At 47.0% G+C, this 19945-nt stretch overlaps 3 protein-coding genes across 4 annotated transcripts in view; 2 read left to right on the top strand and 1 right to left on the bottom strand.

Annotated features, from left to right (window-relative positions):
* LOC141094265 (uncharacterized) overlaps positions 1–4158 on the top strand; it is a 34665-nt gene extending 30507 nt beyond the window's left edge. The window contains exon 7 of the mRNA XM_073580090.1: positions 1053–4158. Coding sequence (XP_073436191.1) covers positions 1053–2233 — 1181 coding nt within the window. The 3' untranslated portion in view covers positions 2234–4158. The remainder of the gene's footprint in view (positions 1–1052) is intronic.
* LOC141094192 (uncharacterized) overlaps positions 1–19945 on the top strand; it is a 580189-nt gene that overhangs the window by 155927 nt on the left and 404317 nt on the right. The window lies entirely within an intron of this gene.
* LOC141094286 (uncharacterized) overlaps positions 1–19945 on the bottom strand; it is a 1055204-nt gene that overhangs the window by 811867 nt on the left and 223392 nt on the right. The gene's annotated exons all lie outside the window — the stretch shown is intronic.

Genomic DNA, 19945 nt, shown 5'->3' with positions numbered 1-19945 from the left:
GAAGCAGTAGGAGGAAAAACTGCATACTGTGGATATTAGGAGATGTGTAATTAGATACCTGACTGCTATAAAAGACTAGAAAAAGGATAGGTCATGGTTCGTATCCCTCCGAGTTTCCGGAAAAGGTGTAGAGCATCAAAATCCACAATTGCTAGCTGGATTAGGGAGGCCATTTCTCTAGCTTACTTAACAAGTGGCAATGTGGCAACATCTAAAGGCTCATTCTACTCGGGCCGTGGCATCCTCCTGGGTGGAGAGGTTGGACGACCCGATAGACAGACAGATGTAAGGCAGCAACCTGGTCCTCTTTCTACCTTCCATAGGCACTATAGACTGGATATGGGTGCATCCTCCAACCTTATCTTTTGGGAGAAGGGTGATCCAGGCACTGGACTAACCCTAGATTTATTATATTTATCTGTAAATCTTTCATGGGTGATTAATAAAGTCTTAGTTACATACCAGTAGCGGAATTTTTCCGTACGTGTGGGTGAGCACTCCTTTCGCTAGCATTGTGTTTCCACACTTTCACTTTATTAGGTGGTGGTAGTTGTTTTATGTTTTTATTGTAATAACCATTGTAGGTCTCATGTTGTGTGATCCAACTTATGCGAGGGAGAAGTGCCGCCTTTTTAGCCTGTAGGTTTCCTGTCCTTGGTGAGCGGATCCCCTCTCTCGTGCTGTCATGGGTTTAGAAAAATCCTGTTACTGGTCAGAAACTAAGACTCACTCAAGGACCTGAGTGGTGACTTGGTTTTTTTTTTACGAGAGGAATAGAAGACTTTATTAGTGTTATTTTTGCCTACATTACTTTATTTGTTTGGTGTCTTTTTATTCCAAAATTTGGGAGGCAGAATAAAAAAAACACTTTAACACCATGCTCCACTGGTTCATCTTATGAAGTTTTCTATTAGACTGTGAACTGGCATTGTCTTGGTGAATAATTGAATATTTTTTACATAACCATTTTTACTGACCGTTTAAGTAGAAATGTTAAAAATATAAAATTCAAAACTTTTTTATTCCATAATAATTGGTTTTATTCTTGGCAGATGACTGTACCAGGAGATCAGAGGGACACCTGACATCTTCACTTTTTAAATCCGATGATCTTGAGATCCCACAGGATACAACTGAAATGAATGCCATTACTCCAGATCTACCATCATCTCTTCACAACAACAATCTGTCATCTGATCCTTTGAAACAGGTCCTGTCTTCTGGTTCATTACCGACTACTAAGGAAAATCAAAGTCACAAAATAAGCATTAAAAAACGAACTGCTCCTAAAGCAAAGAAGTCATTTTCACGTTCAGAATATGAAAATATTTTTCACCACAAAAAGTCTTTGCTTACACATCAAAAAATTAACACAGCGGAGAATAGACTTTCTTGTTCCAAGTGTGGGAGATGTTTTAACCAGAAATCAGATTTGGTTAAGCACCAGAGAATTCACACAGAGGACAAGCCTTTTTCATGTTCAGAATGTGAGAAATGTTTTATCTTTAAAGGGAATCTTGTTAGTCACCAGAGAACTCATACAGGGGAGAAGCCTTTTTCATGTTCAGAATGTGAGAAATGTTTTAAACGGAAAGAGCATCTTGATAGGCACCAGAGAACTCACACAGGGGAGAGGCCTTTTTCATGTTCAGAATGTGGGAAATGTTTTCTACGGAAAACCCATCTTGATATTCACCAGAGAATCCACACAGGGGAGAAGCCTTTTTCTTGTTCAGAATGTGAAAAATGTTTTATACAGAAAGCCAGTCTTGATAATCACCAGAGAATCCATACAGGGGAGAAGCCTTTTTCATGTTCAGAATGTGGAAAATGTTTTGCTGACATGTCAAGTCTTAGCAAACATCAGAGAATTCACACAAAGGTGAAGCCTTTTTACTGTTCAGAATGTGGGAAACGTTTTGCAAAAAACTCCGTTTTTGTTAAGCACCAGAGAACTCACACATCCCCATTTTCATGTTCAGAATGTGGGAAATGTTTTAGCAAGAAATACAATCTGATTATTCACCAGAGAACTCACACAGGTGAGAAGCCATTTTCATGTTCAGAATGTGAAAAATGTTTTGTTAACATATCAAGTCTTAACAAACATCAGAGAATTCACACAGGGGTGAAGCCTTTTTCATGTTCAGAATGTGGTAAATGTTTTGCCTGGAAATGGCTTCTTAACAGACACCAAAGAACCCACACACGGCAGAAGCCTTTTTCATATTAAGAATGTGGAAAATGTTTTGGGCATAAATCATCTCTTCTTAGTAACCAGAAAATTTACACAGGGTAGAAGCCGTATTTATTGATGGGCTCATTTTCCCGCTCAGGAGCCATTACTGTCTCACCTCAAAGTGGAAAAAGAAGCAATCTTATCCCTCATGATGCCTGACAGCTCACGCCTGTAAGTTCTGCACCATCTTCTCTCAATGTCGGCCTTACAAGAAAACAGCTCCACCAATCTCCCATGTACTGTCACCGCAGCCCACATACTGAGCAGTGCTTGCTTCACAGGGAAATTTAACCCCCCCCCCCCAGCCACCGGAGATTCTGATATGGGGTATGCCATAATTGATTTGAACCCTCATATTGTGTGTTTCCCTACTTAACAAGACATTGAGCAATATATACAGAGGATGGCGACCACATAAACTGAAATATGTTCCCTCACTTACAAAGATTCCAGAATGATGTCCTACAAGTTTTGGACCATCAAAATGTTCATAAACAAACACTGGAGCTTCACAGCAAATAAAAAGCCTGTATAATATGGTTGAAGACAAAGAAAATCTTAATATTCGGATAAGGGGTGTACCTGAAAGCATCAATGCACAAGCGATTATGCCAACATGGTGGTCATTATTCAATAATATCTCAAATAGATATCTTTTCCAAAGGACGTTATCTGTCACACACATTTTTTTTCAGTATAAAAGAACCCATTATGAGGAAATCAAGGGAGTTGGGCCCTGTTGATTTAAATGGAAAACACATACAATTAAACACAGATCTATCCTGAATGACACTTCCTAACAAAGTGGTATTGAAACCAATACTTGATGCCATCTGAGGAAATTTCCTGATGTGCTCCTGGGGAAAAGATCCAAGCGACATGAAACCATTCTATGATGCCCTGGACATTCCCAGAATCCATATGTATGACTGGCCACCTGCTCCACCACTGCCACAGAAAGTTGCAGCACGTTGCAGAAAAAGCTTAATGGATCAGGAACTTTCTGATGATGTACCCAGATGGGAAAGGAACCTACCAATCATATGAGCTCCTGAAATGAATCTAGTCGTCCCTGATGAGAGAGACAGCTTGCAATTGATTACTTATTTTTTAAGCATATACCGTAATTAGATCTAGATAGATTTTAATGTTCCCCTCTCCCACTATATAAAATGTCTTGCTTCATATCTTAGAACAGCATATACAGTGGGTACGGAAAGTATTTAGACCCCTTTAAATTTTTCACTCTTTGTTTCATTGCAGCCATTGGGTAAATTCAAAAAAGTTTATTTTTTTTTCTCATTAATGTACACTCTGCACCCCATCTTGACTGAGAAAAAACAAATGTAGAAAATTTTGCAAATTTATTAATGAAAAACTGAAATAGCACAAGGTCATAAGTATTCCGACCCTTTGCTCAAACTCATATTTAACCCCTTCATGACCCAGACTATTTTGACCTTAATGACCTGGCCATTGTTAGCAATTCTGACCAGTGTCCCTTTATGAGGTAATAACTCAGGAACGCTTCAACGGATCCTAGCGTTTCTGAGATTGTTTTTTTTGTTACATATTGGGCTTCATGTTAGTGGCAAATTTAGGTCGATAATTTTTGCGAAAATCGGAAATTTGGCGAAACTTTGAAAATTTCGAATTTTTATTCTGTTAAACCAGAGAGTTATGTGACACAAAATAGTTAATAACATTTCCCACATGTCTACTTTACATCAGAACAATTTTGGAAACAATTTTTTTTTTTTTGTTAGGAAGTTATAAGGGTTAAAAGCTGACCAGCGATTTTTCATTTTTCCAACAAAATTTACAAAACCATTTTTTTTAATGACCACCTCACATTTGAAGTCCCTTTGAGAGACCTACATGACAGAAAACACCCAAAAGTGACACCATTCCAAAAACTGCACCCCTCAAGCTACTCAAAACTACATTCAAGAAGATTATTAACCCTTCAGGTGCGTCACAGGAACGAAAGCAACGTGGAAGGAAAAAATGTACATTTTAATTTTTCCAACAAAAATGTTTTTTTTTAGCCTCAGTTTTTTTCATTTTCACATGGGCAACAGGATAAAATGGATCCTAAAATTTGTTGGGCAATTTCTCCTGAGTGCACCGATACCTCATATGTGGTCATAAACCACTGTTTGGGCGCACGGCAGGACTTAGAAGGGAAGGAGCACCATTTGACTTTTTGAATGGAAAATTAGCTCCAATCTTTAGCGGACACCATGTCACGTATGGAGAGCCCTTGTATGCCTAAATATTGAAGCTCCCCCACAAGTGACCCCATTTTGTAAACTAGACCCCCCCCCCAAGGAACTTAGCTAGATGTATGGTGAGCACTTTGAACCCCCAAGTTCCTCACAGAAGTTTATATCGTAGAGCCGTGAAAATAAATCATTTTCTTTCCTCAAAAAATGATTTTTTAGCCCATAATTTTTTTTATTTTCACAAGGGTAACAGGAGGAATTGGACCCAAAAAGTTGTTCTCCAGTTTGTCCTGAGTACGCTGGTACCCCATATGTGGGGGGAACCATTGTTTGGGCACACGTCGAGGCTCGGAAGGGAAGTAGTGATGTTTTGAAATGCAGACTTTGATGGAATGGTCTGCGGGTGTCATGTTACGTTTGCAGAGCCCCTGATGTGCCCAAACAGTAGAAACACCATGTCACGTATGGAGAGCCCTTCTATGCCCAAACATTGGAGCTCCCCCACAAGTGACCCCATTTTGGAAACTAGACCCCCCCCCCAAGGAACTTTATCTAGTTGTGTGGTGAGAACTTTGAACCCCCCAAGTGCTTCACAGAAGTTTATAACGCCCGGGCGTGAAAATAAAAAATCATTTTTTTTCCACAAAAATAATTTTTTAGCCCCCAATTTTTTATTTTCCCAAGGGTAACAGGAGAAATTAGACCCCCAAAGTTGTTGGACAATTTTTCCTGAGTACGCTGATACCCCATATGTTGGGGTAAACTGCTGATTGGGCACATGTCGGGGCTTGGAAGGGAGGGATCACCGTTTGACTTTTTGAATGCAAAATTGTTTGGAATCAATGGTGGCGCCATGTCTCATTTGGAGACCCCGTGATGTGCCTAAACAGTGGAAACCCTCAATTCTAACTCCAACCCTAACCTCAACACACCCCTAACCACAACCCTAACTCCAACACACCCCTAACCCTAATCCCAACCCTGACCACAAGCCTAACCCCAACACACTCCTAATCTTAACCCTAATGGAAAAATAAAAATAAATATATTTTCCTTATTTTATTATTTCTCCCTACCTATGGGGGTGATAAAGGGGGAGGAGGTATTTACTATTTTTTGTCTATTTTGCTCACTGATAGGGTCTATCACAGTGATCAAAATGTACCTGGAATGAATGAATAAATCTACTGGCCAGCAGATTCGGCGGGCGCACTGTGCATGCGACTGCTATTTTGGAAGATGGCGGCGCTCAAGATGGAAGACTGAGGGACACCGGGACTCGGGAGGTATCGGGGGGAAGGGGGGGATCGAAAGGCAGAGGGGAGGGGGAGCAGATACTGACTGCGGCCGCACATCGCCGCAGTCAGTCGTGGGGGGGCAGATCGTGGTCTCCAGCCATCGGCGATGATATTGCTGCATCGGCCATGGCTGGATTGTAATATTTCACCAAGTTTCATTTTCAACAGCCAATCAGAGCGATCATAGCCACAAGGGGGCAAAGCCACCCCCCTGGGGTGAAGTGGAAGTCTTTCTGTACCTGCGGGTCGGGTGACCTTTCAGTGACCACGATCACCCAACCCGCAGGAGCGCGATTTACACCATGACGCCTACATAGGCATCATGAGTCGTAATGGCATGAGTTTTCATGATGCCTACGTAGGCGTCATAGGTCGGGAAGGGGTTAAGTCACATGCTGACAATTTCCTTGTGATCCTCCTTGAGAGGATTCTACTCCTTCATTGGAGTCCAACTGTGTTTAATTAAACTGATAGGACTTGATTTGTAAAGTCGCACACCTGTCTATATAAGACCTCGCAGATCACAGCGCATGTCAGAGCAAATGAGAATAATCAGGTCAAAGGAACTGGCCAAGGAGCTCAGAGACAGAATTGTGGCAAGGCACAGATCTGGCCAAGGTTACAAAAGAATTTCTGCAGTACTCAAGGTTCCTAAGACAACACTGGCCTCCATAATTTCTAAATGGAAGAAGTTTGGGACCACCAGAAGTCTTCCTAGACATGGTCACCATCCAGCCAAACTGAGCAATCCTGGGAGAAGAGCCTTGGTGAGAGAGGTAAAGAAGAACCCCAAGATCACTGTGGCTAAGGCTGGTTTCACACTTGCGTTTTTTTGCGCAAAAAACGCATGCATTTTTTTTCCTATTCTTTACATGGGTGCACATACACATGCGTTTGTACGCGCATGCGGTTTTTTGTAGTGTGCGCTTGGGCGCACAAAATGCACTCTGTTGCATTTTTTTGAGCATCCGACTTGCCCCCAAAAACGCATGTGCACGCAATGCGTTTTTTTTTCACCCAACCACCCATTAATGTCTATGGGTGCACTGACGTGCGCATGGTAATGCGCACGTCAGTGCAAAAAAATACGCAAAAAAACGCACAAAAACGCATGATGCGTTTTTTAGGTGCATTTGCACTGCGCACGGTGCGCAGCGCAAAAAAACGCAAGTGTAAAAGTAGCCTTGGCTCCACAGATGCAGTAGGGAGATTGGAGAAAGTTACACAAAGTCATCTATCACTGCAGCCCTTCACCAGTTGGTCCTTTATGGCAGAGTGGCCTGACGGAAGCCTCTCAGTGCAAGACATATGAAAGCCCACATAGAGTTTGCTAAAAAACACATGAAGGACTCCCAGACTATGAGAAATAAAATTCTTTGGTCTGATACGAAGATAGAACTTTTTGGTGATAATTCTAAGCGGTATGTGTGGAGAAAACCAGGCTCTGCTCATCACCTGCCCGATACAATCCCAACAGTGAAACATGGTGGTGACAGCATCATGCTATGGGGGTGTTTTTCAGCTGCAGGGACAGGATGACTGGTTGCAATTGAAGGAAACATGAAGGCGGCCAAGTACAGAGATATCCTGTATGAAAACCTATTCCAGAGTGCTCTGGACCTCAGACTTGGCCAAAGGTTCACCTTCCAACAAGACAATGACCATAAGCACACAGCTAATATAACAAAGGAGTGGCTTTAGAACAACTTAGATATTAGAAAAAACTTTTTGACAGTTAGAGTGATCAATGAGTGGAACAGGCTGCCACGAGAAGTGGTGAGTTCTCCTTCAATGGAAGTCTTCAAACAGAGGCTGGACAGACATCTGACTGGGATGATTTAGCGAATCCTGCTTTGAGCAGGGGGTTGGACCAGATGGCCCAGGAGGTCCCTTCCAACTCTACGATTCTATGATTCTATGAACTCTGTGACCATTCTTGACTGGGCCAACCAGAGCCTTGACCTACACCCAATTGAGCATCTCAGGGGAGAAAATGGCTGTCTACCAATGGTCACCTTCTAGCCTGATGGAACTGGAGAGGATCTGCAAGAAAGAATGGCAGAGGATCCCCAAATCCAGGAGTGAAAAACTTGTTGCATCATTCCCAAGAAGACTTATGGCTGTGCTCAAAAGGGTGCTTCTACTCAATACTAAGCAAAGGGTCTGAGTACTTATGACCACGTGGTATCAGTTTTTCTTTAGGAAATTTGCAAAAATTTCTACATTTTTTCAGTCAAGATGAGGTGCAGAGTGTACATTAATGAGAAAAAGAATGAATTGTTTTGAATTTACCAAATAGCTGCAATGAAACAAAGAGTGAAAAATTTAAAGGGGTCTAAATGCTTTCTGTACCCCCTGTAGGACAAAAATGGAGGAGGATGTGGGTCCCTTATCTGAAGAGCAATGGGGAAAATACTGGATTTGACACCTAAACATTCCTTGTCTGGTTCACGTCACAAAGATTGTCCCAAATTCTTCTCATCCATAGGGTATATAGATACCCAAGTAATTTATTCAAAATTGGAATATGAACGGATGACACATGCCCTAGATGTGGTCACAATGACGCCCACGTGATGCATATGACGTGGGAATATTGGCGACTACTGGAAGGAGGGATCGCTCTTCTACTATCTGTATTTGAGATATAACATCAGTTGGAACCTAAAATCTTTATCCTAGGACTCCTGGGAGACTACGTAGACCCAGACTCCCCTATACTAATAGTTAAAGAATATTATTCTAGCCAGAAAGTCGTTGGCTCTACATTTAGATAGACAATTCTCCCTCAACGATAACCGAACTGAAGTCCAGGATAAATATCCCTCTATAATTGGAAAACTGGAAAGGGGAGCTTATGTTAAAGGAATGTTCTCAAGAAATCCATACAGATATGGAACAATGGGTACTTACCCCAGATATTGATTCAGAAAACCTCATAAATCCTATACTGGACCATTTCTCCATTTCCTTACAGTAAAACAGGAATTTATATCCTTATACCCAAGGTGTCAGCAAATAATAATGGTCTCAGACCACACAATTGTCCCTTCTTAGATCTATTCTTTTTCTTTTGTATAAGAAAAACAAAATGTTGGTAATTTTTTGCTGTGTTCAATAAAAATGATGTGATTGAAAAAAAGAAGCTAGAGTCATTAACAGATGAAACATATAGAAAATACCAAGATCGCATGAGAAGGTACTCGTACGAATCTGCAGATAAATGTGGTTGCTCATTGGCAAGGAGTTTACATCCAAGCATGCAAAGAACATACCCTATTTTTCGCTGTATATTTTCCTAGTGTGTTAATTCTGCTGCTCAATGTATATCATAGGAACAGTGCAGTTTACAAATTGGCCACTAGATGGGGCACAGAGTTCTGTAGGATAAGCCACCATGTAAATAGTTAACCATAGGAGGGGTCAGTTTGGTTTGAGGAAGGGAGCTTCCTGGATAGTAGGGCGAGGGCGCCCATAGAGCTTGGGTGGGCTAAGGCCCGAGCAGCAGTAAAGACCCCGTGATGTTTCATCTAAGTGAGAGCCCAGGCATCCAGAACATGGGGTACTACACAGCCACGTGGCAGGACAGACGGGCGGGTCACTCATCATGTGACAGATCATTGCATGCGCTGATGCCCTCAGAACTGGGGCAAACCAGAAGCTGAGGGAACCCCCACAACAGGCAGGGCTGCACAGGGAGAATGCCGGGAAAGTGTACAGCATGGTACGACCCAATCTCAAGCCATGTGACAGGGAGAGCAGAGAAGGGAAAGCTGAAGTGACGTATAATGCGTATTCTGCTGTGAATGCTTTATGTCTGGATGCCCTGCGAATTCCTGAAAATAAAGTTTTGTGTTTCAAGTTACAAGCGGACTGTGTCTCTGTTATTGCACAAAGGGCCAAAGGTGACCTTGGAGAGCAAAGGAAGAACCTTGATTGCACAGGGAACGGAGAGGCAAGTAAGCTGACTGTGAAACATTATTGGTATGTAGAGGGAGGCCAGGGTGCTCAAAGCCTGCAGAGCTCAGCCCCAACTACCGCCCTGGCCGACCCCTACAGAAGCAGGGCACATAGCAGATGTACAGACATGCTACAAGTACCTCAGCATCCCACAGGGATACGGTAACCATGATGAGGAGGCAAGGAAAGCAACATCTGTGGGGAGGAGGACCCCCATACAGTGATTGGGCTGGAACCAGGGGGACCGCCATCAGGGTTGTTGAAGAAACCACATCAGGGGGATTACAAAGGGAGACATGCGACTGAAGTTGTCAGGGCAACAGGGGGCGGGGCGAGGGTAAAAGGAGCAGGGGACGCGCTGAGGTGGCAGTTGGCAGAGAGCCTGACAGGAGAGAGGAAGCCGTGCGGCAGAGAGAGGACTGTGGCAACTGACGGTGTGGAAAAGAGAGACAGGCAGGAGTCTGAAAAAGGGAAATTTGAGACTGACCGAAGGTTGACGCGTAAGAGACTCTCCCCGGGAGTTTCCCCCCGCAAAGATTCAGATAAAGTGACGGCCGCTGATTCCCTCCGTGGTGTGACAGGACCGGGATCTCAGGCGACCGCTGCGACAACACAGCAATCCGGTACAGTGGCCAGGACACTGCCCCCCTGTCTTCTCCCACAGCTGCGGCCCCGTCATCACCGACCTCAGGGGACGTCACCTCGCTATAGGCGGCCGCAGAGCCCGTCCCGGTTACTGAGGGGACACTGAGCAGAATTTGTTAACGTTTATGTCTCTTTTTGAAACTGCGTCATGACCTGGCTGGGGAACGAGCGCCTCTAAACGGACGCCTGGGAGATTGACCCCCTGAACAGTTTCTTCAGGGCCCGTTGTGCCCCACTGTGCCAGCTTCTTCAGGCCCGTTGTGCCCCACCGACCCCATTTCTTCAGGGCCTGTTGTGCCCCACCGTGCCAGCTTCTTCAGGGCCCGTTGTGCCCCACCGACCCCATTTCTTCAGGGCCTGTTGTGCCCCACCGTGCCAGCTTCTTCAGGGCCCGTTGTGCCCCACCGACCCCACTTCTTCAGGGCCCGTTGCGCCCCACCGTCCAGTTTCTTCAGGGCCTGCTGCGCCCCATCGTTCTGGTTTCTTCAGGGCCTGCTGCGCCCCACCGTTCCGGTTTCTTCAGGGCCGGACGAGCACGAGTCCTTCCGGTTAAACGTGGATTACAAGACAGCTACATCTGCAACCCCTGAGTGGTCGTGAACTCGAGCGACGCCCAGAAGGCTAAGTGCACTATAGAAAAATAAGGACCCTTTTTGTTTGAAAGTTGTTTTACGAGTCCCTGCGAGGACAAATAGGTGTTTCTCCTTTGTTTGATTTAAGCAGTTTAGCTCTTGTGGCTTTAAAACTTATAAAAGTTTATTTCACCCCACATTCAGTCTCGTGTCTCGTCACTGCATCCTGTGAGCCTGCTCTAACCCTACACTTGGCGTAGTCGGCAGGATGCAGTCTCCGAGCGCAGACAGTGGTAGCCCCGAACATGGGGGAGCTGTAAGCTCTGTAAATAATGAGGGTCCCCGTACCAGCATCTCATTGGGGGCCATGTTGAACAACCTGCCTAGATTCTCTGGCTCAAATACTATGCTATGGAGCTGGACAGAGCGGATGAGGGGGCTTTTTCGGATGCACCCAATGACCCCTGACCTGGAAGCTGAAGTGGCACTCATGGCCCTAGACGGGGAGGTGCGGAGGTCAGTGATGTTGAAACCCCCGGGGCACCGCAACACTTTTGAAAAGGTGTTGCAGATAGTGGAACAGACCCACGGGGATCCCACTAATGTGGGAGAGTTAAGGACCCGACTGTTTAGCCGGATGCAGGCAGAGGGGGAGACGATTACTCAGTATATGAATGTACTCCAAGAGTTGCATACGGCTATTGAAAGAAAAGATGGGGTAGGGGTAGGACCTGTTGACATAACCCTACGTGACCTACTGGTGACTGGACTGCGAGATCCACTGATAAAGCAGGCTTTAAGGGAACGGATCAGAATGAATCCCCAAATCGACTTTTCAGAAGTGGGAAGTCAGGCACGGGTTCAGGAGCAAGAGCAGGGGATGGCGGTCCCCGTGGGGAAGGTCCGAGGTGTGGAGGCCTCCTCGAACACAGTTGAGGAACCTCAATGGGTGGAGGAGATGAAGCGTGAATTGAAAAATATAAAGAGCGAGTTGGCTGAAGTAAAGAGAAGAACCGAACCGGAGACTGGACGACCCAGTGCTAATCCCGGTCCCTGGGGGTCACGCTCTCCGCGAGGTGGTCAATCTCTACCGGCCCGGTGTTATGAGTGTGGAGAACCAGGCCACTTCGCCAGAGAGTGTCCGCGGCGTGGGAGATACCCACCCCGGCGGCCATTAAACTAAAGGGCTCCGGGCTGGGGGGACGCCGCTCGGAGCCGAAAACCACAACTAGGGGTGGTGGAAGTCCCGAAGATTTGGTAGCAAAGTGTCCTGAAGTTTGGGCAGAAGTAGAGGGCCGGGCAGTCCGGTGTCTGGTGGACACTGGGTCACAAGTAACCACTATGCCCGCAGCGTACTTTCAACAAAACTTTCCGGAGGCAGCAAGGCCTCAGTGGGGGCCCATGATTAGACTAGTAGCCGCCAACCAACTGCCGGTTCCGGTTGCCGGGGTAGTGTGGGTGCAGGTGACGTTGTGCGGTAAACCCCTCGGCCGCAGAGGGGTGGTGCTGACTCAAGGAGAAGCTGATCAACGACACCCCGTCACCCTAGGCATGAATATTTTAAAAGAGTTTGGTAACCTGTTGCTTAATGATCCCACACAAAGGACACTGAAGCAGTGGGGTTCTCGCACAGCTCAGGGACAGGTATTCCAGCAGCTGGTGCGAGGTGCGCGGGTGCATCGGGACTGCCAGGAGGGTGAGGCTCTGGGCAAGGTCATCGCGACAGCGGCACCCCTGCTTGTGCTGCCTCCTGGACAGACAGTGGTGGCCCTGCCAATTCGGGCCCCGATACCTTTGGAAGGCGTAGAGGTGCAGGTGGAGCCGTGTCACTCAGAGCACTTACCTCCTGGCATACTGGTGGCCCGTTCCCTCGCTACGGTGCGAAAAGGAACCGCCCTGGTCCGCTGCGTTAACCTTGAAGACCGAGATATCATTCTGAAAGCACGGACTGTACTGGCCAAACTAGTAAAGCCTCTAGAAGAAGTGCTGCCCGCTGCTGCGGTTCAATTACGAGTACACCCCGAGGATCCTGGGGAGGTAACAATACGAACCCTACAGGCCCACGAAGTCTCGACACAAGAGAAGGGCCGAAATATTTTGGAGCAGATGCGGGCCGAGCTTTCTGGACTAACTGCGGCCCAACTTTCACAAGTAAAAGCATTGCTGGGACAGTACCATGAAGTATTTGCTAGTCATGAGGACGACTTTGGGTGTACCACCGCCATCACTCATGAGATCCCCACAGCAGGAGCGGCCCCTATCCGAGAACGATATCGACAGATCCCGCCACAACTCTATCAGGAGGTGAAAACTTTGCTGGCTCAGATGCTACAAAAAGGGGTGATACGGGAAAGTCAAAGCCCTTGGGCGGCCCCCATCGTGTTGGTCCGGAAGAAAGATGGTACACTACGATTCTGTGTTGATTATCGTAAATTGAATGCTTGCACTATTAAAGACTCATACCCACTGCCCCACATAGAAGAATCTCTGTCTGCATTGGGTAAAGCAACATATTTTTCGACCCTGGACTTGACCAGTGGGTACTGGCAGGTGCCTATGTCAGAAGAGGACAGAGCTAAGACGGCGTTCATAGTGCCCATGGGACTGTTTGAGTTTAATCGAATGCCATTCGGGCTGGCCAACGCCCCCGGGACATTTCAGCGATTGATGGAGCGATGTCTAGGGGATCTCAATTTTGAGGCCACGTTGATCTACCTGGACGACATCATCGTCTATGCCGCCTCCTTCGAGGACCACCTGAAGCGGTTGGGACAGGTACTCAGCCGGCTGCAAAAGTACGGGTTGAAGGTGAAGCCTCAGAAATGTCACCTATTTCGCTCTCAGATTGAGTATCTGGGTCATGTCGTTTCGGCAGAAGGTGTGAGGCCATCCCGGGAGAAGATTGCTGCTATCCAGGAATGGCCTACCCCCGAGACGGTGAAAGACGTGCGGGCTTTTCTGGGGTTAGCTGGATATTACCGTCGTTTCGTAAAGAATTTTGCATGTCGAGCTCGAGCCCTACATGACCTGCTGAAGGGGGCTCCCGCTGGGGCCAATGGGCGAAAAATCCAGTGGCAACACCCTCAGGAAGAGGCCTTCCGAGATCTCAAGGCTGCACTCTCGGATGCCCCAGTGTTGGCTTATGCGGATTTTTCTCAGCCGTTCATCCTGCACACTGACGGGAGTCTTCACGGGCTAGGAGCTGTGTTGTCACAAGTTCAGGATGGCCGGGAAAGGGTGATCGCATATGGAAGCCGTTCACTCCATGACTCCGAGCGTAACCCTGACAATTACAGCTCTTTTAAGCGCGAGCTCCTCGCAGTGGTGTGGGCTATGACGGAGAGATTCGCAGAGTACCTAGCGGGCTCCGAGGTAGTAGTGCGAACTGACAATAACCCACTGGCTCATTTGGAAAACGCCAAGTTGGGGGCTTTGGAGCAGCGATGGGTGGCCCGAATGGCGAAGTACAATTACAAGATTATTTACAAAAGAGGGGCCGAGAATGTTCATGCAGATGCTCTCTCTAGGATTCGACATACAACTCCTGGACAGAATCGAGACGAAGAATTAGAAGGAGAGGAAATACCGTTCGCTCTTACCGCTGCCGTGCTCACCAATGTTGATGCAAAAGTATCTTCCCCAGAGGCCCACAGGGGCATCCTGGAACAATCTCGTAATAAGTGGATACAACAGCAACAAGAAGATGAAGAAGTTGGACTTCTCCGGACATGGGTCGCCGCTGGTCAATTACCCACTGATACTCAACGACAAGCTTTGACCCAAGACCTGTCGCTGATGCTGCGACAATGGGAGAGACTGATTATCCGAAGGGGATTACTGTACCGTAAGATCACTTCGCAAACAACCTCAACGACTGTTTGGCAGGTGGTTACGCCCGGAGCTCAACTACACGAACTGGCTCGAGAGGCTCACGAAAAAGGGGCCCACTTTGGAGTCAAAAAGACTTTGCAATGGTTACAACAGAAAGTTTATCACCCACGCTTGTCGGCTGTTGTGGACGAAGTTTGTCGTACTTGCCGCTTATGTGAATTGGCCAAACCGCCTGCTCAGAGGGCCGCAACACAGACGATTGTGACTTCAGAACCCTTGGAGCTCTTGACGGTGGATTATCTGCACATTGGTCCCGCATTCCAGGGATACGAACACTGCCTCGTCATGGTGGATCATTTCACTAAATTCGCTGTGGTCACCCCTACTCGAGACCAGACCGCGGAGTCAGCCGCCTCCGCAATTTGCAGAAATTTTATACAAGTGTACGGCTGTCCTCAACGCATACATTCCGACCAGGGAGCATGTTTTTTGGGGAAAGTTATGGAGGAACTACATCATCTTTATGGGATTGATAAATCCCGGACCACACCATATCACCCGCAAGGGAATGGGGCTTGTGAGCGATTTAATCGGACATTGATTCAAATGCTACGCACTCTGGAGAGTGACAAGAAAGCTCGTTGGCCTGAATATGTTTCTGAATTAGTGTGGGTTTATAATAATCGGGTACATCGAGTAACGGGCTATACTCCTTATTTCCTGCTGTTCGGACGAGAGGGTAAAGGGATCACGGAGGTAGAGTTGGACCCCGAAGAGCCTCGGCCCTGGACCGGAGTGTCGTCTTGGGTCCGAAATCATCGCCACAGGTTGCAAACTCTTCACCGAATTGTACATACCAAACTTCAAGACTGGGAACACCCCGGGAAGAATACAACCTCCCCTCCCCATCTCCAAAGCGGGGACCGTGTGCTTGTACTAGATCAACGCCCCCAGAATAAACTGGAGTCACGTTGGGAAGAGAGTCCTTATCGGGTACTACGCCGTATCCATTCAGAAGGACCTGTGTACGAAATACAGCCCGAGCAGGATGAAACACTGCCTACTCGCATTGTGCATCGTAATATGTTACGCCTGTGTATTTCTTCCGACCCGAAGCAACTGGAACCCGTCCCGAAGACATCCGAACCGGAGTCCATATGCTGGGACTCAGACGACGAGGATTTCCCTCCAGTTCCCAAGGGCCCTCCACCCAATAATGAGCCAGTTGACACAATTAACCCACCGGCATCTTGCAGCTCGCCGACGTCCACCACCCCAGAAGATTCCACCCCAGTCGAACTTAGACGCTCCGAGCGGTCAACAGCCGGCAAACCCCCCGAACGGTATGAACAAGACCAGTTCGTATGGCAACAAATATTGACACCTTTACAGACCAATCTCAATAGACTAACACCCTCGCCCGAGGACTGGCGAGCTTACAGGGTGGGGGAATGTGGGGAGGAGGACCCCCATACAGTGATTGGGCTGGAACCAGGGGGACCGCCATCAGGGTTGTTGAAGAAACCACATCAGGGGGATTACAAAGGGAGACATGCGACTGAAGTTGTCAGGGCAACAGGGGGCGGGGCGAGGGTAAAAGGAGCAGGGGACGCGCTGAGGTGGCAGTTGGCAGAGAGCCTGACAGGAGAGAGGAAGCCGTGCGGCAGAGAGAGGACTGTGGCAACTGACGGTGTGGAAAAGAGAGACAGGCAGGAGTCTGAAAAAGGGAAATTTGAGACTGACCGAAGGTTGACGCGTAAGAGACTCTCCCCGGGAGTTTCCCCCCGCAAAGATTCAGATAAAGTGACGGCCGCTGATTCCCTCCGTGGTGTGACAGGACCGGGATCTCAGGCGACCGCTGCGACAACACAGCAATCCGGTACAGTGGCCAGGACACTGCCCCCCTGTCTTCTCCCACAGCTGCGGCCCCGTCATCACCGACCTCAGGGGACGTCACCTCGCTATAGGCGGCCGCAGAGCCCGTCCCGGTTACTGAGGGGACACTGAGCAGAATTTGTTAACGTTTATGTCTCTTTTTGAAACTGCGTCATGACCTGGCTGGGGAACGAGCGCCTCTAAACGGACGCCTGGGAGATTGACCCCCTGAACAGTTTCTTCAGGGCCCGTTGTGCCCCACTGTGCCAGCTTCTTCAGGCCCGTTGTGCCCCACCGACCCCATTTCTTCAGGGCCTGTTGTGCCCCACCGTGCCAGCTTCTTCAGGGCCCGTTGTGCCCCACCGACCCCATTTCTTCAGGGCCTGTTGTGCCCCACCGTGCCAGCTTCTTCAGGGCCCGTTGTGCCCCACCGACCCCACTTCTTCAGGGCCCGTTGCGCCCCACCGTCCAGTTTCTTCAGGGCCTGCTGCGCCCCATCGTTCTGGTTTCTTCAGGGCCTGCTGCGCCCCACCGTTCCGGTTTCTTCAGGGCCGGACGAGCACGAGTCCTTCCGGTTAAACGTGGATTACAAGACAGCTACATCTGCAACCCCTGAGTGGTCGTGAACTCGAGCGACGCCCAGAAGGCTAAGTGCACTATAGAAAAATAAGGACCCTTTTTGTTTGAAAGTTGTTTTACGAGTCCCTGCGAGGACAAATAGGTGTTTCTCCTTTGTTTGATTTAAGCAGTTTAGCTCTTGTGGCTTTAAAACTTATAAAAGTTTATTTCACCCCACATTCAGTCTCGTGTCTCGTCACTGCATCCTGTGAGCCTGCTCTAACCCTACACATCCAAATACCATCAAAAGGTAAGACAGGTCCTGAAAGGCCAGCTCAATGGGAAGAATAAAATCCGCACCATCAATACATATGCCCTGCCAGTTATCAGATACCCTGCTGGCATAGTGTGCTGGCCAAAAGAAGAGATGGAAGCTGCAAATGTGAAGACATGGCTGGAGAAACACATAAAGAAAGGAAATCAGTGCATAGACGTCCAGGATAAGGTGTAAAGTCACAAATCTTTATTAAATGACACAGGTTTAAAATTGGCACAAATGGCAAAGGGGTGACACAAAAGAATAGCCGAGCAGCAAGGACCCCAGTGTCTATAGAATCCCCATACCCATAATCATGTGTAATAACAACTGGTAGGGTGAATAAAAACAGGTCTATTTGCCCAATATCTGATTACAATAATCCCCCACCACCATTAAAGGTGACAAGCAAGCCAGTGTAAACCATAGTACGTAGTATAATCCCCACCTAAGCCGCTCCGTTCAAGGGGTAAAGAGATATGGGCAAGGAGTAGTACAAACACCTACCAGGGGCGAGGACACAGGACCCCAAGCTCAGCAAACCCCGACATACGTTTCAGATTGATCTTCCTTCCTCAGGGGGTGTGTCAATAAGCTGTAAGGTGCGGTATATAAAGGGAATCATAAACTACCGCGCCAATCAGTAGGGGAGACGCTAACAAGCCCCCCACGTCCTCCCACGCTGCCTGGGCTGGTTGCTGACATTGCACGGGGCCCTGTGACGTCAGACGCCAGACCACAGACAGACGGAGGCGGGGCGGAAGCGCGTCAACCCGCACATGCGCAGATAAAGAAAGGGACAGCCGGGGCCATCTTTGATATGGGAAAACAGCGGGGAAAATCACCAAGCTAAAATGTGAAAACATATCGCGCTCCACATACACAATAAGGGGGCACAACAGGAGTGTCAGGCTAGAGGGTAGAATAAGCAGCGCATAATAAAACCGCATAACCATAATGAAGATGCACAGCAGAAGCTAATTAATATAAAATACAACATAAAGTAGAACATAATGAAATGAGCAGCGTATAATATGACCACATAACTATGTACAGTCCAGGGGCACAGCAAAGGATAATTAATATGAGATACATCACAAAGTCAGACATAATGATAGAATAAGAGTCACATAGTATAACCACATAATATATTAGCAGACATACAGAATAATTTGCCAATATACAGTGCCTGTTAATGTCGTATCATCCAATATATGAAAAAGAATATAAATGAGAAATAACGAAATTTCCCAATACAGGAAGATATGGCCCTAAAAACTCAAAAAAGCTGTACCCACAAAAAATAGACAGACGCATGTATAAATGACACCAAAAAGCCGACATACATACTATTATCCCCAATGTATATATTTTTTATATAAATACATATAAAAAAGACAAATTCCGAAGTACAAATACCCACATATATAGGAAAAAAACATTTTAAAACACTTTAGGGAACATATGCGCCACCAAGTATATCCAAAGAACCCCCCTGGGCCTAGTCATTTTCTTAAGAAGATGAAGAAATAGGGCCGCCAATCTTCGTCTTTTTATTCCATCCCAGAGGCGTATCTAGGCTTTCTGGCACCCGGGGCAAGAATTTGGTTCGGCGCCCCCCCCCAAGTACATATGCGACTTGCACACTTAGCCATGTACCCACGAGCTGCTCTCTCTAATGCTCTCAATGTTCAGTAAAAAACTGAAAGCAGGAAGAGAAGCTCGTTGTCACAGGACAATAACAGTGAAAATCGCATATGAGTGAAGTGTCCATGTGATGACTGAATTCTCACAACTAATGCACTGCACACATTTAGGATTCTCCCTTGCCGATGTGCAGTCATGTCAGCACAAGTATGTGATTTATATACTTCTGGCCACATTCCGACTAGACGTGCCCGGCCTCGCTCTGTTCATTTTCATTGAGTGACGCCACACACGTCTAGTCAGCATGTGACCGTATGTATGTAATTACCGGCACGAGAGAATCCTGACAGCGTTCAGTGAGCACTGTGAGAATTCAGAAGTCTGCAGTCACATAGAATGTCTGCAGACTCATCACCGACCTGGACAACCCCTAACAAATAAAAACATGAGAATTAGTTAGTATCACAAATAATATTTACATCCAGGTACCTTATAGATGACGTCTCTGCAGTCAGTCTCCTTTTCTTCTTGTCCAGACCCCATGATGAGTTTTCTCATCCACAGCCGTCTCTGCAGACTTCCATCTTCTCCGGTCTTCTGCAGCAAATCTCCACACGACGCCCTTAAAGATAGAAGTGTCATTATAATGCTCCGAAATAAAAATATCTGCAATATACTGTCACCTCACACTATTCCCCCTCCCTCCTCATACTGTCTCCTCTAACATCCCCTCTGTTCACCATACTGTCTCCTCATACATTTACCCCCTCACTCTCTAT

Source organism: Dendrobates tinctorius, unplaced genomic scaffold (assembly GCF_039654945.1).
Source record: "Dendrobates tinctorius isolate UK_male_01 unplaced genomic scaffold, ASM3965494v1 ptg000063l, whole genome shotgun sequence".
Lineage (NCBI taxonomy): Eukaryota > Metazoa > Chordata > Amphibia > Anura > Dendrobatidae > Dendrobates > Dendrobates tinctorius.
Note: the sequence above shows the minus strand (reverse complement) of the source record. Positions and strands in the feature narration are given on the sequence as shown.